The sequence below is a fragment of the Rousettus aegyptiacus genome, unplaced genomic scaffold (genome assembly GCF_014176215.1).
Source record: "Rousettus aegyptiacus isolate mRouAeg1 unplaced genomic scaffold, mRouAeg1.p scaffold_m13_p_3, whole genome shotgun sequence".
In the NCBI taxonomy this organism is placed as follows: Eukaryota; Metazoa; Chordata; class Mammalia; order Chiroptera; family Pteropodidae; genus Rousettus; species Rousettus aegyptiacus.
Window position 1 is genome coordinate 16,934,770 of NW_023416306.1, and position 26,835 is coordinate 16,961,604.

Sequence of the window (26,835 nt, forward strand, 5' to 3'; positions counted from 1 at the left end):
ACTATGGAGCCAATAAAAAATGACCACCGTGACATCCATGGAGCTAGGTAGAAAAAAATACTGACATTTCAATGGTAAATAAAAAAAAAAGCAGGCTATAAAGTTGCATGCACTATAATGACAGTTACATTACACATAGAAAAAAAAAAAGAGTTAAAGAGTAATGCTAACCATGATTTAGCAGTGGCATAACGATGATGGATTTACTTACCCCTAGTTCTCGATATATTTCAAATTTTTAATATATGAATAACCACTTTTGTAACAAAAAGGAGGGTTAAATACATTGAGTTTTAAATGTTGGGGAAATGTGATTTTTTTCCACTGGGCTCCTTTACAACAGCAGGACAGAATAAAAACAAAAACCAAAGGCAGTGGTAACCTAACCTGACGCTGAACCCCAGACCTGCAAAAGCATGAAAGGGGAGTGTCCTGTAAGGCAGATGGCATGGGGACCACGAACACCTCCTCTTCTCTTCCCCATCCCAAGAGACGGACCACAGGAACATAAAATAGGAGGCACAATTTATATAAAGTTCTAAGCCAGGTAAACTAGTGTAACACGAAGATCATCAGAACAGTAGTTATCTCTGTGGGAGAAAGTGGCAACTGGGAAAAAAAAAAAAAAGGAAATGTTCCAGTAGATGAAAATATTCTATATTGCAATATAGAGGCACGAGCTACATGACTGTAACCACTTATCAAAACCTTCAGCTATGACTGTCCATTTTACTTACGTAAGTTTTTCCTGAAACAGATGTAATAACCACCACCATCATCATCTTCGAGTGGGGAGAGTAAGTAGGTGGAGGTACAGATGATAAAAAAAATAATGGCAACATGTTGATGACTGCTGAAATTGGACAATGGGGCATAGTGAGTCATACAACTCTGCTTACTCTAACTTTTGAAATTTTCCATAAAAATGTATTTAAATAGGAGGAAAACAGTATGGTGGTTTCTCAAAAAATTAAACAGAGAATGACTATATGATCCAGCAATTTCACCTCTGGGTATGTATATACCCCAAAGAACTGAAAGCAGGATTTCAAAGACATTTCTGTACACCTGTATTGATAGAAGCATTATTCGTGATAGCCAAAATGTGGAAGCAACCCATCAACAGATGAATGGATAAACCAAATGTGGTATATATATACAATAAAATACTATTCAGCCTTAAAAAGGAAGAAAATTCTGACATATGCTACAATATGGACTGAACTTTGAGAACATTGTGCTAAGTCAAATAAATAAGCCAGTCACAAAAAGACAAATACTGTATAATCCTTTTATATGAAGTACCCAGTCAAATTCATAGAGACAGAAAGTAGAATGGTGGCTGCCAGGGGCTGTAGGAAGGGGGAATGGGGAGTCGTTTGGAAAAAGTTCTGGACCTTGGCAGCACAGGAATGTGCTTAACAGGCCTGATGTGTACATGTAAAAATGAAGATGAAGCCCTGAAAGCGAGAAGAGGATCTCACACACAAGCCACCCACTCAGGAATTTCTGCTAGATGTTAAGGAGGTGGAGACAAACCAAAGGACATCATGTTGGACTACCTCGCAGCTGCTCTCCTTGAGATTCTGACACAGAATCAGTAAGATGAAACCAAACAGATCATTGGGATGGTGGGGTATGACAGGACCTACAGGGACCCCCTGTCGATAGAACTTCTACAGAGAAATCCAAGTGGCAGCTAAGCTTCTTCCAGTCAGGGCTTTCCAACTCAACTCTGACTTTATCAGGAAAGAATCTGAGCATAGACCCCTAGGCATTTCACATTGACTGTAGTGTCACTAAACCAGACGAAGAAGGAACCCAGACTGAGATAACCTACAGCCCCAACCCGGCCCCATCAACTCTCAGCAGCTGCATCACTCATCTGTCATACAAACTTATAACATCTGAACCTCCCCTTTCAACTCGAGATCTGAGGAAGCAGCTACTGATATCACTTTAGAGTACACACTATACCAAAATCTACCTTTCCTGATTTAGAATAAATAAATGAAGCAAGTAGGGGGAGAGCACATGAAATAAAATTGTGTAACAAAAAAAAAAGAAGGTAAGCATTCCACTCAAAATTCAAAGAAAGACGATAAAAAACACAATTTTACTCTAGGAAGCTGAAATAAATTTTAGACACACTCTCCTTTGCACTCTCAACAAAATTAAAGACAACAAGAACAGAGTAAAATAAAAAGGAAACTCAACGAATGAGAAGAGATTGCAAGGAATCAAACAATGCTACACTGCAGAATTAAAAGCAGCATCAGAAGCAGTAAATAGCAGAACTGTCAGTACAGAAAACTGAGTATGCGAGGCAAAGGATAAACTTGAGAAGCACTTCTAAAACTCAGAGGAAATAAACAGACTAAAATAATCAAAAGAAGAGATAATTACGGAAAACAAACAATAGGGATAGATGGATATATATATACACGGATAACTGCTACTCCAAAAACAGACGAGACCAGTGAAACATATGGAACAAAAATTTTCCTATTATTAAGAGCTAAATCTGTAGGCTGAAAGTACATACCATGCATCTAGCAAACTAAAACATAGATACTGCCAGAAATAACCCTTGAATTTCAAGAGTGAAAAGGAATGATAGGAAGGGTGGGGGTGGGGATGGGGAAATCAACCACAAAAGTAAAATACCATGTGGCCTCTGAATTACCTCCTGCAATGCAAACGTATGATTATACAATATCTATAGAGTTAAACACTGAAAAATAAAATATGTAACCCAAAAATGCTCTATTTATCCAAGTTGCCATTTACATAAGAAGGAATCGAAAATATCTTCTTAGTTACATAAAGACTCCAAAAAAAAGAAGACTATAATTAAATGAGAAAAGTAAAAAGAACACACACATCAGGTATTATAATAAATATAAATAGGAGTAAGTGCCATATTAAAAACACAGACACTAAGACTCTGAGTTTTTAAGTATAAAAAAACATGCTATCTGAAAGAACTATAGCTATTTTTAAGGGCATAAAAAGGTTAGAAGTAAAATAAATATGTAAAATTATACCAAGTAAATTCCAACAACAGAAAGCAGGAAGTGCTTTATAAAAACCACTAGAATTAAAGGTAACAGCAGAAAATGTATTAAAAAATTAGGAAAACTAGAACTGAAAGTAGATAGCATCGACTAGATCAAGGAGGGTCTATTTTTACAGATTAAGGGTAAAATCTATAATAAATAATAAAACGTAGCAGGCAAGTGTTATTTATGTTAAATAAAGTATCAATAAAACATATAAAGTAAAATATAAAGATCAACAAGTAAAATCAAAAGAAATTTTATAGTACTGAAGGACATTAAACAGAGTCTCGAATCCTTGAAATAATGTAAAAACAATATGATTAGGGCCCTATAGGGAATCTGAAAAATATCATTAATGTTGATGACATATGAAATTGAGAAATATATGTAATAGCAAACAATAAAAGCAGAAGTTACTTCTGCAAGCAAATAAAACATTTCCACAAACTAACATTTAAAAAGGATCCAAATTTTTACTATCACTGACAACAGTCTCACAGTAAACTGAAAATAAATTTAAAAAATTAAAAAGGAATCACACAAAAATTTAAATTATGCTTTTCAATAAGCTTTAAGCTAAAGAGGACGGCAGAACTAAAACTACAGAATATTGAGGGCAGAAAATAGGAACAGTATCTCACAATAAGGATGATGGGATGTAACCAAAAACGTACTCAGAGGAAAATTCATTGATTAAGCACTTTTATTATTAAACAGAAAAAATAAATAGAGAGAATTAAATTCAAAAAATAAAATCTAAGGAAAGCATAACGGTGGATTTATTTAATATAAACATAATAATTTGGAAATGTTTTAAGTAGTTATAATTGACAAATAACTCTAAATTTTTAAGAGGTGGGTTGCAAAAACAATAAATAGGCCTGAACGTTAGTATTCAACCGAAAAACAAAGAGAAAAAATACAACTACAAGAAAATCAGATTAGGAAATATAGTCAAACAGAAAACAATTCTTAAAAAAAAAAATTTTAAAAAGGTCTGTTCTACAAAAGTACAGTTCAAATTCTTGATGAAATGAAAAAATTTCGAAGAAAATATAAATGACCAAAACTAATTCAACAAGAGCAAAAGCCAAAAAATCATTGAAGAAAGGAGTACACTGGAAAATTATCTCCAAAAGCCTAACAAGATAGACAGTTTTAAAGGCAAGTCCTTTTAAACTTTCAAAAGATAGATAATTTCCATGCAATATAAATAAAACCTGGCAGAGACTACAAATAAACACCTGGCATGCACGCTTAAACACTCATTTCCTACACTCTTACAAAACACTAAATTGTTTACACATGACAGGGCCTTAGAATCCCTCTCAACACAGCAATCTCAGTAGCTACCACCAATAGGTACATAATTTGAAATGTATTTATCCTTCTTGTTCCAGATCATTGAAAATGATAGAAAGCTTTCCAATTTATAACCCACTGTACTAGCATAACCCCCATAAAAATGATAAAAACGCCACACTAAAAATAAAACTATAGGACAATCGCACTAATGAATACAGACACAAAACACTGCAAAATAGACCCAGGATGTATTAAAATAATGAAACACCATGAACAAAATGGGTTCCTTCTAGGATGGTTTAATATTAGGAAATCTATTAATATAATTCATCACATCAGCAGATCAAAGTAAGAAAACCATATGGCCATCTGGGTACATAATAAAAATGCATTTGTTAAAAATTCATCATCCTTTTTTCTCCTCTCATTAATAAGTAGCTTTATAGTGGGGGAGGGGATGGTTCACACCCCATTGCAAAAGAAAAATTCAAATACAGAAAAGTGAAAATCACTCCTAAATCATACCACTTACCTCCACCTTGATTAAGATTAAAATAATAATAATAAAAAAAAAACTCTTAGCAACTCAGAAGGATGCTTAGTAATAAAGAATACATCAGAAACCAAAATAAAACTTCATACTTGATTACAAAACACTACAATCCTTCCCACTAAAAGAAGAAATAAGACAATACCTGAATACTTGTTATCCCTGCCATTATTCAAATTGCTCTAGAAAGTCTAGTCAACACATAAGAAAAAAAGGACAATATTGCAGAAGAACGGAAATGAGTATTGTTTGCATATATTATAATCTACCTAGAAACCATAAGAAACTATTGGAACTAGGAAGATAATATTGTAAGTTATTCATTAACAAAGCAACCAAATAAAAACCAGTAGCCTGCATGATGTATTCACATTAATAAGAAAAATATACAATGAAGGAAATGATCCCATTTACAATGGCAGTCGAAAATACAAAACATCTAGAAATACTCTCAAAAATAAATATCCAAAACTTATGTAGAAAACACAAAACTTTACTGTGGGTCATATAAGGGAGCATGAACGAGTAAAGAGACCACGTCACTGGGCAGAAAAACTAAGTATCATGAGAATCTTTCCTATTCATTTCAATGCATAAATTTAATACAATTACAATTATAAAGCAATTTTTACGTTGGGAAAATTATTCTAAAAATTATTCTGGTAGAGTATGAGTAAGACTAATGAAAATTTTGAAGAGAGAATAATCAGGAGAGATGTTTACCAAATATTAAAATATTTTAAAAGCAACTTTACCAAAACAGGGTGGTACTATAACTATAGTTAGTACATAGCTGGGTCTGTTGAGTGTTTCTAGACTGTAATCTAATTATCTGCCTGTCCAAAACTATGCCAGTTCCACCTTCTCTTACTTATTGCAGCTTTAAGACATTTTAATATATACATTTGGAAAATGTGGCCTCAATATTAGGCCTCTTACATCCATCCAGTCCTACAGTCCTTCCATTGTCTACATCCTATACCGCAATGGACTCGGACACATGACGAGTTGGGCCTACACGAAGTTACCATCTTCAGCGCAAGAAAAAAAAAATTTAGGTGGAATTAGCCAGCTTACCCTTATGTAGGACTTATTATGTGTCAAGCTCTATCCTAGTGTTTTTAATATTTATCCATCTAATTCTCGATCTACCCATTTTATAGATGAGGAAACTGACACTGAGATGTTAATTCACTGAGATGTTAAGTAATTCACACAGTCTGAAAAGGGCTGATCTGGGTTTTGCATCTGGTAGTCTATGAAGTGTACGTCCTTAGCCACTTTGCTGTATGCTTATCTGAGCAGTAACCTTATGACTATTTTTCCTGGGGCCAGAGCAGCATCGTGTACCACAGCTCTTGACCCCACACTGCACACTCCTGCCAGACCTCATGTTGGACTTTTATAAAAAATTATGTTGTAATGAACATCTTCATATATAAAATATTTTGAGATTTTTGAGTCCCCTCCTTTGGATACACTCCCAAAGAGAAATTATGAGGTCAAGGGTAGATACTAGTTTAACACATTTCCATATTAGGCACTCACAGATACATGCACATGCACGTGCTCACGTGCGCGCACGCACACAGACACACACACAGACACACACACAGACACACACACACACTCACAGTTCTGGCCATTCCCTACATAGGCATTCATTGGTACTAGGCTTTGGGAACTTCTATTGGTATGGAAAACAAACACAGTAAATTCTTCAAAAAATATTTTGTTGACTCACTTTATATTATGAAACAGGTTCATGTTCAACGAAGAAAACATAAGAATATATATGTAAAAGAGGGGCGGGGGAAGACATAATTCTATACCTCTCCAAGATAATCTCCGTTAATGATTTCGTTCCCTGGGGCACGCTGAAACCCCTGAACCTGCTAATCACTTGCGGGAAACAGGTCCAAGCCGATCTCCAGGTTCAGTTCACCAACTCAGAAGCTCCATTGTTGCCTGCTTTATGTATTCACATCCTAAATGCTAAGTTACAAAGATCAAAATTCATCATGAAGATGTGGGAGCCAGGCAGACAGGACATACGTGCTCTATTCCTCACCTGTTAGGCAGGAGCGGGCAAGGGGACTCCACTTGCTCTTAGAACTGAGAGGTCCTAGCAGGAGAATCCAGGGACCAGGCTTCACTCAAGGGACTCTAAGCTAGTGGTTTTCAAACAGCAGGATGTGACACATTGTTGGGTCTTAAAATTAATTTAATGAGTCACAGGTAGCATTTAAAAAAATAATAAAAGAGAATTAAACATTTTAGAATGTATTACAAGCAGTTAAGTCTAAATATCGTTCCCTACTTTTGCTTTACTTATATGAATACATATGTGTGTATCAGATGGTGATATAAAATGTACTTCTTCCTGTGGGTCAGTCATGAAAGTCTGATAGCCACTGCCCAGCACTGCTCCTCCCTTGCTCTGAGACTTCGAACAAGTCACAGGCCTTGCAGAGGTCAGTTCCCTCAACATACCAGCAGGGAGGAATGAGACCACACTTGTAAAAGCACTCTGCAAAAGTTAAAATACCGTTCTGACGTGAGACGAGGTTACCAAAGACTAAATTTCTTCCTCCGACTTTCCCACCCCCATCTTCCCCACCACTGACCCTCCCACCAACCCCAACCCCCTCAGAGACAAGAGTTCTGATTAACTGAACATTCTGGTGGGGCCTCATAAAGGATAATAACATTTGGGCAGAACTGTGTGATTTTATCAGCTTTCGAAGAATTAGATTTACAATAAAATATACTCAATACTAAAGTTACTAAAGATAAGTTCATCTTTCTTTGATAAGTCATGCAATATCATTGGCCCAGAATGCTCTGCTCCATCTCTTTCCTTCCACTGACCCAACTTGAGACCCTCAAATTCTATCTGTCCTTCAAAGCCAAGCTCAAATGCCACTTCCTCCAGGAAGTTGCCCCAGATTCCCTATATCAGGTTCATCTTTCCCTCCATCAAACACTCGTGGAGACCAGTCTTAAAGCACTGAACATCTTCTACAGCACAGGATCAAGATCTGTGAACAGAATTCATTTTGATTCAGCATCTTGGTACCTATTAAGGGTCACACCCATAGTTGGGACAAATATTTAATGGATGATTGGGGGAGGGATAAGTCAGAAGCTGTTTAGAATCTTAAAAGCAGGATTATCATCCAAATATGGATTATCAGGATATATGCAGAAAAAAATTTATTAGGTAGAAAATTCTGCCTAATAATGAGATTTGAAATAATTTACAAAAAATTACTATGTGTTTAAATAACTAATGCAAGGATAAACATGAAATTAACAGAGATCATCTTGGAGAGGTATGGAATTATGGAGTCTTTTCTTTTTTCCATATATATTCTAGGTTTCCTCATTGAACAGGAACCTCTTGCATAATAATAAATTCAACAAACTTTTTAAAGAATTTACTATATTTCTTTTCCAAATCGATAGAGTTTGCCAAAGCCTAGTACCAAGAAATGCCCCAAAGGGGGCAAGATATATGGAGGTGTGTTAAACTATTATCTACCCTTGACCACATAATCTCTTAGGGAATATATCTGAAGGGGATGGCTTTAAAATATCAGAATATTTTAGATATGAACATGTTCTTTACAGTATAATTTATAAAAGAGAAAATTAAGAACCAACCTAAATGTTAAATAAACTATGTTTACTCTCTTCTGTGAATATTATGCAGTTTTGAAAAATGATGATTCGGTAGACAAAGAAAAGATGGGGGAAAGAAGAGGCAGAAGGCAAAACTCTAATACATTATGATTCAAAAAATATGCTTATAAAATTACTGGAAGACAGTGGACTAAAATTTTAATAGTCAATATAAGGGGGCTGGAATTTATTTAGCACAATCTTTTCATTTTCTTATTTTCTGATTTCGTAATATCATTAGGTTACTTTAATTACTTAAAAATTAACTTATTAAAACAAACGTTAGCATACATCTAACTGCAGCTGGGGAATAATCCATTTAATAATATCTGTTTCAGATATGCCGCGACTGTTGCTTCTCATCCAATTCAACAAGCACATACTAGCACCACTCTGTCTGTGTGAGGCATGATGAAGGCAGAGGTGTGGAAGGTCCCTAAGGAAAGATATCTGTGTATCCATGAGACCCAGAAGTTGTTAAAGGAAGTACACAGGCTTTGAGGTTGGACAGACCTAGGCTGCAATCTCGGCTCTGCTACCTCCCAGGTGCAGTAAATGACAGCACCAATTACTTACAACCAGCAAGTTACCTAACTTCAATAAACCTCAGTTTCTATATGTATAATGCCCCTGAGGCCAGTCTGGGTACCAAGAAGTCTGTCCAATGCAGAAGCCCACCAGAGAACTGTCCGATCTTCGTGAGCACTGCACATGGCAATTTACATCCTATTTTATAAGTCTGTTTGTTCTTAAGACATGATTCTAGTGTTAAAGTTTATTGTAAAGTGATCAAATTAAAACAGTGTTATACCTGTACACCCAAAGAACATAACAGAGTCCAGAAATAGACACAAGTATGTGGAAATTTAATACAAGATGAAGATGGCATTTCAAAGAGTTAAGGATGGGTCATTCAATTATTGGTGTTAAAGCAAGGAGCTCACTCACTGTTTGGAAAAAAAGTAGAACCTGATCTCCTCTGAAGCAGATACATTTCAGAGAGATGAACAATTTAAATGTAAATAAAACCTATACGAAATTACAGAAGAAATAAGGATGAATATTTTTATAAATTCTTTGTTTTGTTCCCAGTTACTTAATACTATAAACAATTCTACTATGAGTTCTCACATACATCTTGCATAGTATATAGGGACAAGTATTTCCTGAGTGTACAACAGTCCCCTTTATCCACGGTTACAGTTTCCACAGTTTTAGTTTTTCCACAGTCAACCACAGCCGAAAATTTTAAATGGATAATTCTAGAAATAAACAACTCATACATTTTAAATTATGTGCTGTTCTGGGTAACAAGATGAGATCTCACGTCATCCTGCTCCATCCTGCCCAGAAAGTGACTCATCCCTTTGTCCAGCATCTCTATGCTGTATATACTACCTGCCTGCTAGTCACTTAGTAGCTGTCTTGATTATCAGATCTACTGCTGTGATATCAACAGTGCTTGTGGTTCAAGTAAACCTTATTTTACTTCATAGTAGTCCCAAAGTACAAGAGTAGTGATGCTGGCAATTTGGACATGCCAAAGAGAAGCAAGCTGTACAGTGCTTCTTCCTTTAAGTGAAAATGTATATAAGCATAGGAAAAAACATAGCATACAGAGAATTTGGTACTATCCGTGGTTTCAGGCATCCCCTGGGGGTGAGGGGGTCTTAGTATCCCCTGCAAATAAAGGAAGATATGTATGTTCCTAGAAGACAAACTGTTGATATGTTAGGTCACATAAATGTTTAACTTTTGCTTTTACCATCTTAACCATTTGAAGTGTACAGTTCAATAGTGTTAAGTATATTCACAGCATTGCGCAACTTATCTCTAGAACTTTTTTATCCAGCAAAACTGAAACTTTACACCCACTGAACAACAACTCCCCATTTCCCCTGTCAACCACCATTCTACTTTCTGTTTCTATGAGTTAAACTACTTTAGATACCTCACATGAGTGGAATCATACAGTATTTGTCTTTTTGTGACTGGCTTATTTCACTTAGCATAATGTCAAGGTTTATCCATATTGTAACATGTAACGGCATTTCCTTCTTTTCAAAGGCTGAATAATATTCCATTTTATGTATATACCAATTTTGTTTATCCATTCATTCATTAATGGACATTAAGAGTTAACGTCCACTTCTTGGCTATTATGAATAATGCTACAATGAATATGGGTGTACAAATATCTCTTTGAGATCTTCCTTTAAATTCTTGTGGGTATACACCCAGAAGTAGGATTGCTGGATCTTATGGCAATTCTATTTTTAAGAACTGTTTTCCATAGCAACTACACCAACAGTACACAATGGTTCTATTTCTCCACACCCTCACCAACACTTTTTGATGGTGGCCATCCTAATGAGTACGAGGTGATATCTCACGGTAATTTTAAACTGCATTTCTCTAACGATTGGTGATGTTGAGCATCTTTTCATATGCTTGTTGGTCATTTGTATATCTTCTTAGAGAAATATCTATTTAAGTTCTTTGCTTTTTTTTTTTAAGCGGGTTATTCTGTTGCTGTTAAGTTGTAGGAGTTCTTTATATATTCTGGAAATTAACCCCTAATCAGATCTATGATTTGCAAATACTTTGTCCCATCCTATAGGCCGCTTTTTCACTATCAATTCTTAATGTAGGGAAGTTATTTTAAACTCGACACCAAAAAAACAGACAGAATCCAAAACGCAAAAATATATACATTTTATTTAACCACCACCACTACATTAACAAGGTTAAAAAAAAAATAAGTCTAGAGAAAAAATAGCTGGTACCTAAATAACAGAGTCAGTATCTCTAAAACCCAAAGAGCTTTTTAAAAATAATGATGGTGATAATAACGATAAAGGAAAAAATAAACACCCTGAGAGAAAAATGGGCAAAATGTGTGAACAAGCAATTCGCAGTAGAAGAAATGTAAATTAAATAGCTGATAAAAATATACCAACAGATGTTTGACCTCCTTAGTTTGCCCGTCAAGACATCAAAGATTAAAAATACTGGCAATAGAAGGGGATGGCCGCAACGTGTAAAGTAGGCACTGGCAATCTCCCAGTAGAAATATAACCTATACCACATGCGGAGTGTGAATATGCTGTCATCCAGCAATCAGCCTTCTAGAGTGATGCTAAGGAGATCAGCCTACAAGCGAGAAATGTCACACGTAAGAGGATTAGAAACACCCAAAATCCAACAGGCACTGAATTTTGGGACACAGTAGAAATACGATGTTATCTGTAAAGTAATAATAAAAGATCTATAGCTACTGATGAGAAAAGATATCCATGAGTCTAAAACGAAAAAAGAAAACAAGTTACAGACCAGCATGTAGAATATAATCTCATTTGTATAAAACTGTAATTATATGTATTTAAATATGCAGAGAGATTGCTTAAATAATGTTCATCAAAATGTAAACTACTTATCTTAGTGGTAGGATTTTGGGATTTTTTTTTTTTAAAGAATAATCATATTTTTCTGTACTGCTTTAACATTTTTATAATATTATTTTTATGATCAGGAAAAAAGAGAAGTGATTTTCACTTGGGAAAAAAGAGACATTGGAGAAACAACTCTGGACAGCCATTTCACACTTAGAAACCAGGATGGAGAGAGCCTAGGACAGTGTGGTCAGGAAGTCCTGAATTCCAGTTCTGGCTCTGATACTAACCAGCTGAATGACCTTGGGCAAGTTATTTAGCATGTTTGTACCCTGGATTCCTCACCTAAAAAACAGGGATGACAATAATTCTATACCATGAAGTTTCTGAGGATAAAGAGACTAATATTGAGCAGGTTCTCAATAAATATTAGTCTTGTCCTCTCCTTTGAGCTCATTATTGAAAGCACTTACCTACCTATACCTGGCACATATTAGGTACCCAAAATGTGTTGGGCAATTAAATCAGATAGATGAATGGGATGGCAGGATGAACAGATAGTCATAAGGAAGGACATCTAAAGGATGGAAAGATGAAATAAGGTGGATGGGTGAGATGGTAGAGAAGGATGGATAGGTGAATAGCTAGACAGACAGATTGATGGCAGGTATGGCAGGCTGTATTTTCCAAATGGCTACACTGATATACATCTCATCCCATATGTTCAATACAATATTGACACAACTCCATAGGGAGCTGTGGTTAATGTCTCTCCCTTGAACTGGGGCATATCTTTGTAATTCCCTCAACCAATACATTGAGGTGAAAGTTACGCTGGATTACTTCTAAGGCTAAGTCATACTTGACTCTCTCTTAGAACATGCACTTTCGATCCTCAAGGTACCATATAGAAGTTAAGCCACATATGAAGCCACTGTACTAGAGAGACCACATGGAGATGGATGGACGGATGCCCGCCAGAGGAGATCCAGCTATTCGAGTCTTCTAAGCCCTAGCATCAAACATGAGAATAGAGAAGACTTAAGATGACCCCAGCCCCAGCCACCATATGACCATAACCACAGAGAGGCAATAAACCAGACCAGCCAAATGAGCTACTCCCAAGTTCCTAACCCACAGAAACCATGAGGGACAATAAATAATTACTGTTGTCTCAAGTCACTGTTTGGGGGTGATTTCTTACACCGAAATAGATACTGAATACAGACAGTGAGATGACTGTATATGGGTGGGAGGATGGACTGATGCTGAATGGATACCTTCTCTATGAGGAGCCCTGGAAATCTGCTACATCTTGGGCTAATATCGGGCCTTATATGCCTCTCTGTCTGTCCCAATAGCCTCCTGCATACCTTCTTATTCCAAGCCCTTCTCACCTCAGCTCTTTAGACACAGTACTTCTAAAAGCCAGCCCTCCAAGCTCCGATTCTGATTAACTACCCTCCTGCCCCTGAACAAACTAAGAGCATGTGCTTTCTAAGACCACGTAGTCCAAGCCCTTGTTGTACAGTAGCGGGTACTGAGGCCCAAAGAAGGAAAAGAAATTACCCCAGACCATGGCTGAGTTAGGAGCAGGGCTCAGACTAGAGACCGGGGTTATTTTTTCCTCCAATAGCCTGTGGCCTCCAGTATCCCCAAGTGTGAGCCCTGCCTCCACCACTCACTGCCTGTGATGGTAATCCCATCAGGACAGCGAGCGATGCCACAGTCCCAGGCTGGGACGTGCCAGAGCTCTTGGCTCCAAGTATACCTTACATCTGTCTGGGCATAAATTTGCATTCTGAATCCAGGAGGTCCCGATTCCAAGTATGTCAAATGTAATTAATTACAGCAAACCTTCTGCAACTGTTTTCAAACGTGGTATTAAAGACTCTGTGCATGAAACACACAACCCGCTGGTCTGTGGAGGCACAGTGGGAGAAAGGGAACGGGAGCCTGCGAGCCTACACCCAGGCCCTGCCAGAGTGGGGAGGGCAACTTCCCAAGACACCACGGTTCAATACGAAGGCATGGGCAGGGCACCTAAAAGGCCCAGGTTCAAGTCCTTGCCCAATCACCAATTCCATACCTTGGGCAACTTACTTTACCTTCCTCAACTGTAAAACGGGAATGGTAGAACTCCACACCTCAAAGCGCTGTTGTAAGCCTGGCCTTTGCTGACTGACCATCTGAACTTGAATCCAACTGCCACTTACCAGCTGTGTAACTTTGGGCAATTCCTTTCACCTCTGAATCTCAATTCCCTCATATTAAAAAAAGAAAAAAGAAAAAAAAAATCCCTACTCTCCAAGGTGATTGCATTAAATGAGATAATAGATGTTAAATGGTTAGTTAGCCCAGTGCCTGGCATATAAGCACTCGGCAAATGGGCAATAATTAGAGTTCAAGGTAGAAAAATTATGTTTTGCAAAAATCAAGTGAGATAAATAAGAACGCTAAACTTCAGCCTTTTAATAGGAAAGAGTTCCTGATTAAAAAAACAAAAATTTCTAAGGTTAAATTTCCAACACATGGCTCAAACTCCTTTCAAAACACTAAGAACAGAAGAACTGGGCTGGAAAGTTAGAGACCGGGGTTCAAGTCAGCTTTGCTGCTCCCCCTCTCATCATCCCCCTCCAGTCTCTGTCCCAGGTTGGAGGTCAGGGTCGTTACATGACCTCCCCACCCTGCCAGCTCTGTCCCCTACGGCAGTACGCCCTCTGGGTCTTACAGAAGTCTTGCTTCCCAAATCATTACAGAGAACAGACAAAACTTAGCAAGAGAATGGCTTCCAGGTGCCGAGGACCCAAAACCCATAGCCCCTAACGTGACGTGGGTTTCTATGCCCAAACCAGCCATACTCTGTACTCATTCAGAAAAAAACCCGGTTAAAACCCAAAGACTACAAAAAATAGATTTTGGACTTTTTTGGTAAGTACGGAAATTGCTGAGAGTAATTTAGTTTTTTACCTGCCTTGTTGGATTTACTTCCTTCCTTCTTAAGTGTTTAATTAATGTTTAGGGGGGATGGATAAGCAAAGTGAGAAACAGATTAATTTTTCCACCTGAATTACTAATCTCAATCTCTCAAAATCAATCTCTCTCTACCTCCTTCCCCCCCTCCCCGCCTCAGTCTGTGTGTGTGTGTGTGTGTGTGTGTGTGTCCGCGCGCGCACCATGCCTCTCTCACTCATAAATTCCCACTACCCCTCCATTTTAACCACCTAGTAATGCTGATGCCTATACTACTGTATTGTCCATCTTTCTCAATCCCAAACTCTGCTTGCAGTCTTGCAGTCTGTCCAGTTACCTAATGGAGCCACTGTATGTCTGAGCAAACCACTCCCCCTTTCTGAGGGGAACAGGCTGGCTTAAATCAACATTGTCCAATAGAAATATGATACAAGCCACATAGGTAACTTCATATTTTCCAGTAGCCGCATTGTTAAAATAATTTTAAATAAGTAAAATTAATTTTAATAATGTATCTTATTTGACTCAACATATCAAATGTTGTTATTTCAACCTGTATTCAGTATTTTAAAAATTATTACTGAGGTCTTTTACAGTCTTTTTTTTCCCACGAAGTCTGTAAAAACCAGTGTAGATTTTACATTTACAGTACATCTTAATTCTGGCTAGCCACAGTTCAACTGCTCAGTAGCCACACACAGCTAGTGGTTATCAATGCAGACTGACGGGTACAAGGCGAGATAAATCTCTATTTACCTTTTTTTGCTCTAGACTCCTCTGATCCAAAAAGTCCAGCCTCACAACAAATTCCACTTCAAGCTACAGTTTCTCTGCCTTAGGCTTCATTTCAGGCCAGTTTCAGTTTTATTTCATATCAGTTTCACTTTCTGCTTTTCTAGCATGCATTATAAGAAACACCTACAAAAACGCTTAAATTTCTATAGTTATTTTTCCCAGTTGATGAAATTAAAAAAAAAAAAAAAACCCAGCACCCAAAGTGTCTTCGTCTTTTCTCTCTGGGTATTCCAAGTGCCCCGGCTATGTCCACTTCGCTCGCAAAACTCTGCGCTCAACATAAAAACAACACGCAAATTCTCTGCAAAATTTCACCCAATGGAAATTCCCATCTTCAATTCTCTAGCAGTGTTGGGGTTGCTGTGGATTTGTCTGGCAGAGGCTCAAAGCTGAGAGGTAAAATGGCTCAGCCTCAGGCGTGCTGTCTTGGACAATAACACATCCAGTAAACTGGCCAAAACAGCTACTGACTTCGAATGTTCCCAGCAAGCCGGGGACCTGCCGGGGGAAAACTCCGGCCCCCTCTGCTTTGCAGGAGTCATTTCCACCCGTGGGAGAGATACCAGGTTTTGTTTCTTCCGGGTGCTCCCCACCCCCAACCCACCCCCCCCACCACCACCATCAGGACTGGTCCCTGAGAAGCAAAGAGTCCATCCCTGACACAGAGCTCACTTCACTACAATGTGAGTTTTCCTGTGTGTCATACGGCAGACAGGAGCAGAGCACCACCTGACTCCATTTATTCTCTTTACTTATATAGGAAGCCTCCTTCTGCTTTGTCAGCCAAAATATTTATATCATTTTTCTGTCTACGCAATACCATCCTCGCATCAGCCTCCCCTCCTTTCCTTTTTAAGAAAAGAAAGGAGTTGTCGTCAACATGTTTCTCCAGTCCTTCGCTGTTTACGAAGCACTTCTGAGTCCGTTATGTGATGCTCACAGGAAGCTTGTGAGGGGTAGAGGACTGGACAGTTCTTCCACTTAACAGATAAACAAACAGAGGCCGTGTCAGTAGGCCCTGACCTCAGTGTCTCCAGGGGCTACGGAGGTCATATGCATGATTGAAATGGGAGGAGAGTGGGAACTGACTCAAACAGGAGAGCACATATCCTGTCAAGCGCCTAAAAAAGCCACTTTTCAAACATCATACCAGTAAATAAAATAAAACAAGATAAGGGATCAATTCACCTGTGGGCACCCATCTGTGACTCTGGGTTTACACAATTTACCCAACAGGGCACTAACAACTAGTGATTAGTGCTATTTTAAAAATTAACACATATTAAAAAAATAATAATATATGTAGGGCTTCGGTTTTAAAAGCATTTTCAAACATGTTATTTTATGTCATTCTTGTGAAAGATTATTTCCATCCCATTTCCCAGATGTAGAAAATTAAGATTCCGAGAGACTGAGAAATTCGTATGTGGTCTTACAGTGTGTAAACAGCAAACCTGCAGCAAACGCAGGTCATCACCCGGGAGGAAGCCCAGGGCCCGCCTTGTCCTTGTGCCACGTCATCTCTATGACAGGAGGGAGTGAGGCTGGTATACCGCCCGACCTAGTGGCCCAGCCGCCAGCATCTCCCCTCTGAAACTTGATCACTCCAAGATCAGGCACAGAAGCAGGTCATCCAACCCTGCTTTGATGATAACCCCAAGGGTATCTAATTATAACAGGGAAGGGAGGAGTCGGGAGCCTCTATTTCTCAATACCAAATTAACTTTAATTCCTTCTGACACAGTGTCTGTGCAAATAGTAGGAAAAGCATTGGTTGAGGAGTTAAGAAATCTGTTGAGGCTCGAAGGTCCACTTCTGCCTACTCAGGTTTTGGACAAGCAGCTCTAGAGTGAGTGAGTGAGTGAGTGAGTGTGTGTGTGTGTGTGTGTGTGTGTCTAAATCAAGAGAGACAAAATTGGCTTCATGTTCCCTGCTAAACTCAAATGACTAGCAGCATCATACTCAGAAGGTCTCTGAGACCGTTGGCCAGACTCAATGAAAAAGTCTAGCATGGTTGATTAGCAATGTCTGCCACAGGATTAGCAATGGGGAGTGTCAGCACATATGCTACTTATTTACCATTCCTGGACTAGATGCTGTACGATTAACATACTGTAAGTGAGAACCGCTTTGCCCTTTACAAAGCTTTTTCCTCGCATCCCTCACTTTTTAGAAGAATCCTTTGCCACACGTTTAATTATCATCATCGTCATCGTCGTCGTCATCATCATCCCCACTTTACAGATAAGAAAAACGAAATGCAGGGAAATGAAGTACTTTGGAAAGATCACGAAATGATTATGTAGTGGAGACCAGAGGGGAGCCAGGCCTTGTCCTTCGAACTTCAATCTGTTCATTCTACCCTTGGAAATGTCAAACTGGTGTTCTGCCATTGGCGAGACAGCTCATCCATGCAGCTGCACAGAAGGACGAGTTTACAAGGCTCCACTGCCCTCCCACGGGCTATTTACACCTTTTAGAGAAGTAAAGGTATGAAAGGAAAACGGGTGCTAACTCAAAGTTCCAGAAGCTTCTTCCCAAGGTCAAGTCCCATCTCACTGGCGAAGCCAAGCCCAGAGATAAGTGAGGTGGGACGGGAAGTGGGGGGAAGGAAGGGGAAGGCACAACTAGAAATTCCTAAAGTCACGGTTCACCCCACCAGGAACATGACAATCTACTTCCTTAATTCCAAGGTGCCGTAGACTGTCACATACACCACCAATTTTATAACAGCTCTGGAGAAGAAAAAAATAAAGAGGGGAGAACAGCATGCTAACAGAACACACTATTGTTAACACACATCCCAATTTCAAATATATGAAAATGTGGGAACACAACCATCAAGGAAATATGGTCTACCTCAAAATGGGATCTTGTGCTCACTTGCTCAGCTGGGCCATGTATAAAGTGTTTTATAAAACTTACAGAAGAAGATTAAGCAAATAAACAGAACGTTCTCAGTTTTCTCCCATCTGTTTTCCTTGAATCTTTGGTGTCTGCAAAACAGAATCCGACCAAAGACGGGGTCTGACTGAACATCGAGTGCCACATTCAGCTCCTTCACATTGAAGGGGCCCATGTGTTCTGTCTGGTGTTCCACAAACAGCGCCCTCATGTCCAGTTGCAGAGCCCATGGCCAAGAAGACCAGCTCCTAGGTCAAATACTGGGTATTGTCAAGGCCCTTCCACCTCAAGGCTCCCCCCATTTCCACCTCCTTAGAAATGCTGAGTCTCATTCACCATACCTGCATCTGTCACCTAGATGATGATTCTAGATGGCCTGCCCCACCCCCACCAGCCATTTTAAAGAAATAGTTTATATGACAGAATGAAGGGAGTGAGAACTTTTAAAAATTCCCCCAAGACATGTAAAGCCAAAGAAGCATTATCCTGATCCAAGAAGCCCCGTCTGCTTTATCATTCCAAGGGGGCCATGGCTTCAGAACCAGCTCATAAAAAATGTGTTTATGGCTCCCTAATCAAACACTGGTTTTGACCAATGGCCAAACCCAAAATGGTCACCTACTCTTCACTAGACTCAAATCCAATCGATCTGAGCTATTTCCAAAAATCAAATTAAGTCATTAAATATTTATTGAGCTGCTGCTCTGTACCAGACCCTAAAATGAATAACCTATGATCTCTGCCCTCAAGAAACTCACAAGCTGGCTGGAGAAGCCAACCAACTCTCATCTGTGGGTCCACAGCATCTGGGAAGTGCTGTGGCATGGGGAGAGATGAACCCCCTGGCGAAGCTCCGGTGGGGTGGGGTACTCCACAGAAGAGGAGAGGATGTGCAGGTGGTTTCAAGGGGGTCTGGTTTCTCTCGGAGCAGAGATGAAGGAGGGAGAGGGCACAGAGACGGGAGGCCCAGCATGAGCAGAAGCTTGAAGGTACACAGTTCACCGGGATTAAGATTTACAGCTTTTAAACACTGTGCCACAGGCTTTGAAACAAATCCAGAACTATTTGAAGGAGCTGGAGCATCCCTGGAATGAAAGAACTGAGAACACTTTTGACAAGAAAGACGTATAAGACTCAGGAGATGTCTCATCCTGGTCTGTCTTAAAGCAGCAACCAAAAACCTTTCCTAACGCTTAGTTGTTACTTAACTCTGCCCATTAAGGATAATCCACCAAGTTTCTAGAACTACCAAAACTATTATTACTAGAACTCGATCTCCCCAAATGGAGACACAATGGCCACTGGGGTCAAGAGGTAACTAACTCACAAGTGTTGACCACCTTCCAAGGACCATTTTCTAAGAACTGGCTGGGTGTTTTCACATGCGCCACCTCATTTAACTGTAAAAGAACCCTTCGAGGTCAAGATTATTACCCCCTTTTTCCCAGGTGCAGAAGCTGTGGTTCCAAAACCAGAAGTCAGTTTCCCAAAGCAATACAAAGCTAACCATGCAATGAGGGTGGATTTCAAACACTGGTCTGGCTGGCCTCAAATCCAGCCTTCCATTTCACCAACTAGGTGGACATCAGATAACCATGCTTCTGACTTAAGGCCTCTATCCTGGGGGAATTTCCTAGTGGTTCCGTGTTTAGTTCAGAAATGGATTTCACCAAGACCATCTTTGACCTCTCTCCTCTCTCCCCTCGGAACCCAATCCTGGTCCTACCCACTTGCTGTCTTCTTAACATCTTCATCCTTTCAGTCCATACTTTATTTAAAACCCACCTCCTATGACTGCCTCCTGCACTTGCACTTTTTGACTTCAATGGCACACCTGCGGGAGCTTCTAGCCATCGTTTGTCATTTTTAACTACAGCATTCTGGCCTAACCCTGGCAGAAGACTGCTCTGAGACAAATAAAAGGGAGGTATGGACCACTTGAGCCAGAAGAGGCTAAATGGATGAAACTCATCACCACTATCAGCCGAAATGCCTTCGAGCAAATAGAGCTCAGGAAGGAAGTCCCACCAACAAAACCGAGAGCTTTGAAAGATGTGTCACCAAACTGCTGAGGCCACCTAGAACAACAACTAGATAGAACACTGGTCTGGCCCTGTGCCGTCCAATACAGAAGCCACTAGCCACATGAGTCTACTGAGCATATGAAATGTAGCTAATCAGAAAAGGCTTCAATACCCCCCAAAGAATGTGAAACATCATATCAATACTTTGATATTAATGATGTACTGAAATGACAGTATTGTGGATATATTAGGTTAAATAAACTACGTTATTAACATGAATTTCATCTGTTTCTTTTTACTTTTTCTAAAGCATTACTAGAAAATTTTAAATTACATATGTGGCTCACATTGGTGGCTCAAATTATACTTGTATCAGACAGCACTGGTCTGACACATGTAAAAGATGAGACTAACAGCAATTCTGGAGTGTTAGGAAGTGTATACACACAGAAATATAGACACTCACACAGAGTCTGATTAAAATTTTAAAACAGCACAAACATGAACTTACTAACTCCAGAAAAATTCCTCTGGCAATTCGAAGGGAGGAGTAAAAGTAACTGCTCTCCCTCCCACCAAGACAGGGATTCCACATTACCTAAAATCTCCTTTCTAGCAAGAAAATCTGGCAAAGATGCGGCCTTCTCTCTAGCACCATTCCTGACGGTCTCATCCAAGGCCATGAAGCTAGGGAATGAGCCTGACTGCCACACAGCTAAGACTTATGCACAGGTGGCCCTTAAGTAGTAGGCTTGACCAGGAGACAAACATGTGGCATAGAACACCCACCCCACAGTTCATGTAAGTCAACTAGAATGAGAAAATAAAGTATAAGCAGTAAAGTGTACTTGTAGCACATCATAGTGGATCATCTAGTCTAGCTCCTTTCAAACTCTTCTTAATCATGACTCACAGTAGGAATTTAATTTCTTATCATGCACATACATCAGCTAATATAAATAAAACAAGTTTCGTGAGACGACACTTACCTTCAATACTGTACTATTCCTCTGCTGCCCTGTGTTCCCCATATTCTAGTCTATTCTATTTTTTTTTTTTTAATGCTGATTGTCGTCCACTAAATTGACTTTACAACCCACTAACGGATCATGGCACAGCCTAGCCTGTGCACAACGAGGAAGAAGTATACTCCCCACTCTGTGACCAACACTGATATTTGACCACTGGATCCCTCTCTCCAAAATCTGGACATATGGATGTGACCTCAGAACCCTTCTCCTCAACACAGTGTTCCAGGCAGCTACAGCAAATCACTTGGAGTCAAAATCAGAGATTAAATCAATTTATTACCCTTGTTCTGGTCCAAAGCTCTCATTTTACAAATGCAAAAACTGAGGCTCAGAGGGGAAAAAGTGATTTGTCCAAGGTCATACAGCAAGACAATGGGAAAGCTAAGACTCCTGTGCGCCCACGAATCTACTTCACTTTACATCAGCAAATAGGAGACACAACTGACATGAAACATTACACGAACGTGGAAAAAATTCAAAATTTCACCATGACCATGAAAAGTCAGCATACTTTCAGTGGAACACAGCAAGGAAGTTCTTATCACCCCACCAAGGAGAAGACATGAGGATTCTGAGGTCAAAGGAAGTGGCGTGCCAAAAGCTGAGTCAAAGGTGGGGGTGGGGGGGCTGGTATCTGGCAATGGAGAGTTTTTAAACTCTGTTTCTCAAATGAAACAAACCATTGGCTATTTATTTTCTAGGACCAGGGAGAGGTCAGCCTTCAACTGACCAGCCATTTTTGTTGCTTTCCTTCTGCAAAAGCAAGAGGCCTTGTTCAAGTTCACCTCTGTGCAGGGCTAAAGTATAAGCAAACCCTTTTTCCTTGCTTGGTCCAAAGTCAAGCTATAAAGCAGGCCCTTGAAATTTCAAACCTTATTAGAAAAAAAAAAACTCCTTAGGCAGAAAAGCAAAACATTAAGAAATAAGAGTCTCCACTGTGAAACTGAGTACAAATGATCTTTCACCAAAATAACTCAGCCCATCATCAAATTACCACCCCTCAAGTCCAATTTGCCAGATTTTTTGCCCAATATTATAAGAGTGTGGTAAGCAGACATGGGCTAATAAAAATTAGCTCAAATATCCATTTCTGGTCACACATCCACCTAAAATAGGAGGTGAGAGAGGCAAAGCTCAGGTCAGATCTCAATCCTGAGAGACGCCAATAGAAACAAAAGAAAAGTGACCCCACCCCCAACAGTACCATCATGCACCTCTATTTCCTTTACAACAAACATGATCAGAATAAACAATTTTTTTTTTTTGTAAGGGAAATACAGGTCTACGAAACAAATGATTTTCAATTTCTTGCCAGGGGTTCCCTTTAAAAAACAAACACAAAATTTCAGCAGAATGGAATGAAGGAATCTGAGTTGTGTGTCAGGAGAGCCAGGACACACAAAGGGACATGCTGCAATATTTTTATTCCTTGCACCAGAAATAACCTGTTATCTACAACCCTGACTTTTTCTCAGATGCCTGGTAGGGGTGCTCACCTACCCCTCCCCAGACTAGGGCATAGCTCTCCTCCATCTCTTGCTAAACTCAGGCCTACTGTCTGTCTCATGAGGCCTCCAGAGCCCTTGGAAATTATAAATTCTTTGACCGTCCTAGGCATCGGCCTAAATAATTCAACAGAAAAAAAAAATTTAATTATGTTACTTTAAAAAAAAAAAAAAAAAAAAAAAAAGCTCATTCCAAATATGTCAGAATGTGGCCAGTCAGCCCTGAAGGGTTTCGTTACTAAAAAAATAAAATCTCCCAAATGCAATGGCGATGATGGGAAATGTCGAACCTCTGCCACTGTCAAATATATTTCACAGAATTCGTATCCCCTCAGAAATCTGAATTTCCACAAAACGAGGTTGGGAATCCATGGACTGGGGCCACCATTTCTTCCAAGAGCAGCTGGTGGCTGGCGAAAGGGGCACAGGGTTTCCTGTCCTAGCCCTGTGTGACCCACCATCAGCTCTCCATCCAAGATGCCACCAAGATCCCACCCCATAAATGGTCACAATATACCCTTCTTTCGGATAGAAAAATTAGGACTTTGTTTTGGTTTTTGTTTTTGGTTCAAAATCCCCAGCAAATTCAATCAGATACTAATTCATCGCAAATAACCGTTCGACTTTGGGTAGGTACCTTATTTTCATTTGTTAAATTTTAATTTAGTCAATATCTGTCTTCTAAAAAAAAATTTATTTTTTTGTTTCACCTTCATTTGATTCATTTTAAGGCCAAAAGACTATATCAAATGCTGTTTGCACATGTGCTTTCATGTTCCAAAGGCAAGTACCTTTGGGTTTGGCTTTTGTTTGTATTTTGATTTTTTTCCCTTCAAAAAGAAAAATTAAATTTTGATGCTAGAATCAGCTGAATTGGAGTTTCATCCCATTTTTTTTCAGCAAAGTAACTGTTCCACTAGAGAAGGTGAATAAGAATCAGAATTTTCATCTCCTCTCTGTCCTTCCCTTTTTATCTTCCCTTCTCGTTAAGTCAGTAAAATTTGTGCTTTTTTTAAAATCACAGACCCCCCCTCCCTCAAATGATCAAGGCTAATGGATTTTTCCCCCTTTGAAAGTAATCAAATTTGTGAAAAATACCAAATGTTAATAAAACTACCAACCCCTCATCACAATCAAAGAGGCCTGAAACCAATCTGGATTTTTAAAAAAATAAATTTTTCAAATTGGAAGAGTGAACGAGCACAGAGAAGGAAAAATTTTCTTCCAAGGATTCCTCAACCCTTGTCTTTATCAACTGATTCAGTTGCATGCCATAAAAAATGAGCTTCTGTGAATCCACTGTTAGTTTTTTCATAATAATGTTAATTATGCATATCTTATTTTAATGGCGGTCTCTCCTACAAATCTGTGGACTACTCAATTTGTAGAATATGATGAATTTACATTATTTTTCCACTGAATATTCCTCAAAAAAAGGTTTCTGACATTTTCTGGATAAAACAACAACAAAAAAAGAAATGCCTAGAGCTTTCAGAAAACAAAATCAGAAAACAGTCTTAATTATTCCATCAAAATAAAATAACACAAAACCCAAGAAACACACAGAAAAAGATAGGATTTCACTCTAACTTTTCCAGTTTGTTTTTCTTTAGAACCTTGGGACCTTAAATGCAGTAAAGTGTAAATGTAAAATTAAAAAAAAAAAATCTACAATTTCTGGGTGTGTCCAAAGCCAACATTTTAGGGTCTATTTTCTCTTTTAAATCCTTCCTTCTTGGGAATAGAAAAACTTAGATATTGCCAAATGGTGAAATGAGTCTTTTTTGCCCGCTGAGCTAAACAAGTTCCAAATTACAATGAAGTACAATTTCTAATTGCTTCATAAAGCCAATTCTCCCAGTTTTCCCTAAACTCAACAATTTCTCTCCTTTCCTCATTCCAATTAGTTTTTTTCTCAGATTAAAATGAGTTGGGCAGCCAAATTGACTTTGTTTTTAGGAGACTTTTTGCTTTCTCCCCTTTAAAAACTGAATTCATTCAAATTCCAGCTTAATTTTCATTTACATATTATCTGGATTTGGCTTCAGAAATAAAAATAGTCTCCATGCTCCTGAAAGATCAAAGTAAAAATTTTCACCCCAAAAAGGAGAAAAAAAGAATCCTTTTCCCCTCCACTGCCTTATAGTGCAAACTTTTGAAAAAATAAGAAATAAAAAATATTTCTTTTCAATTTTAATTTCTTTTTTTATTTACAAAATAGTATCCTCTAGGTGGCGTCGTTTTAATGGGAAAAAACTACCGTTTGAAGAAAAATTAGAAAAAAAAATTGAGAAAGGGAAATATGGCCTAAAAAAAAAAAAGATTGTTGCAAAGATAGGGCGCCGGAGAGGAAAGACCTCCCGGGGGTCATCAGGAACCCCGAGCTCAGAGAGGGTCAGGGGGAAATTGCAAATTTGAGGGGGAGGGGGGAAAGCTGGAAGGGGTTGCATTTTTGCAAAATGTGAATTGTCCAAACTGAAATGGCTGCTCTGTTCTCTCACCGCTTTGTTTTCTGGGCTCCGGTCCGAGCCCTGGGCCAGCGAGGGCGCTGAGTGGAGGTCCGAAAAGACCCCCTCGTCTCCCCCACCCTCTTCGCACCCCGCGGCGCCCGGGGGGGCTCTCCAGACCCCTACCCTTCGGTTTGCGCCCACAAAAAGCCCGCAAACGTGCCCAGGCACTTTGCATTTTGCAAATCTTGCAATGAAGTGGCGCAGCGCCCCGGGTCCCGGCCCCCCGGGGTCCCCCGCGCAGTGCATGCCCCCGGCCCCCCGTCGTACCTGCGGAGCCGCCGCGCCGCCCGGCTGGTTCATGGGTCCGTGCGGGAGGAGGCGGCCCCGGCGCGTCCTGCTCCTCCCGGGCCGGGTTGCTGGTGCGCGCACAATGCCGCCGCCGCTGCCGCCGCCGCCGCCGCCGCCGCCGCTCCCTCCTCCGCCCGCCCCGCTCAGGCCGGGGGGGCGGGGGCGCTGGGGGCGCGCGGGGGGGGGCGCCCGGCCCTCGCCCCCACCCCCGGCCCGCACCGGCCGCCGCCGCCGCCGCCGCCGCCGAGCCGCCCCTCGCGGGACCGCCGCCGCCCCCCGCCGCCCTGCCCGCCCCCCGGCCGGCCTCTCCGCGCGGCCCGCGAGCTCCGGGCCTCGGCCTCGGCCTCGGCCTCCGCGCCGCCGGCCTCCGCGCGGCACACAAAGCCGGCCGGCCCCCGAGCGCGCCGCTGCCGCCCGCCCGCCAGCCCCCGGGCCGCGGCACACCCGCCCCCCAAACTTTCCGGGGCCGTGCCCTGCCCTCCCGGCGCCCCCGGCGCCCGCCCCCCAGAGCCCTTCTGCCCTCCCCCAATTCTCCAGCACCACGGAAAAGTCATTTACACATTGGAAAAAAGTTTGGGGAGCCTCCTCTTAGCGGAACACAAGGGGTTAATGAGAACTCTTCTGGTACCCCCACTCACCCCCCAAAAAATCAAATTGATTTTTTAAATAAAGTTTGAAGAATTGGCCTTATGGAAGAATTGTAAGGTTCAATGAAGCTATCCCTATCGCCCGTGCCACCCGTCCAAAAAAAAAATCTAATGTATTTTGAAAATAAAAGTTTGAGGAACTGATTCCTTGACAGGGAATTCTTT

General features: G+C 40.2%; 1 protein-coding gene across 18 annotated transcripts in view; it reads right to left on the reverse strand.

Moving 5' to 3' along the window:
* The window catches only part of ZNF618 (zinc finger protein 618), a 163,747-nt gene extending 137,603 nt beyond the window's left edge, over window positions 1-26,144 (reverse strand). For 15 of the 18 annotated variants that reach the window (XM_036218247.1, XM_016126267.2, XM_016126266.2 and 12 more), the window contains exon 1: window positions 26,003-26,143. In XM_036218247.1, the coding sequence (XP_036074140.1) occupies window positions 26,003-26,035 (33 nt within the window). In that variant the 5' untranslated portion in view covers window positions 26,036-26,143. Of the gene's footprint in view, window positions 1-26,002 lie in introns of all 18 variants that reach the window. The other 3 variants (XM_036218250.1, XM_036218249.1, XM_036218248.1) reach the window with 1 other exon arrangement.
* Window positions 26,145-26,835: the final 691 nt, after the last annotated feature.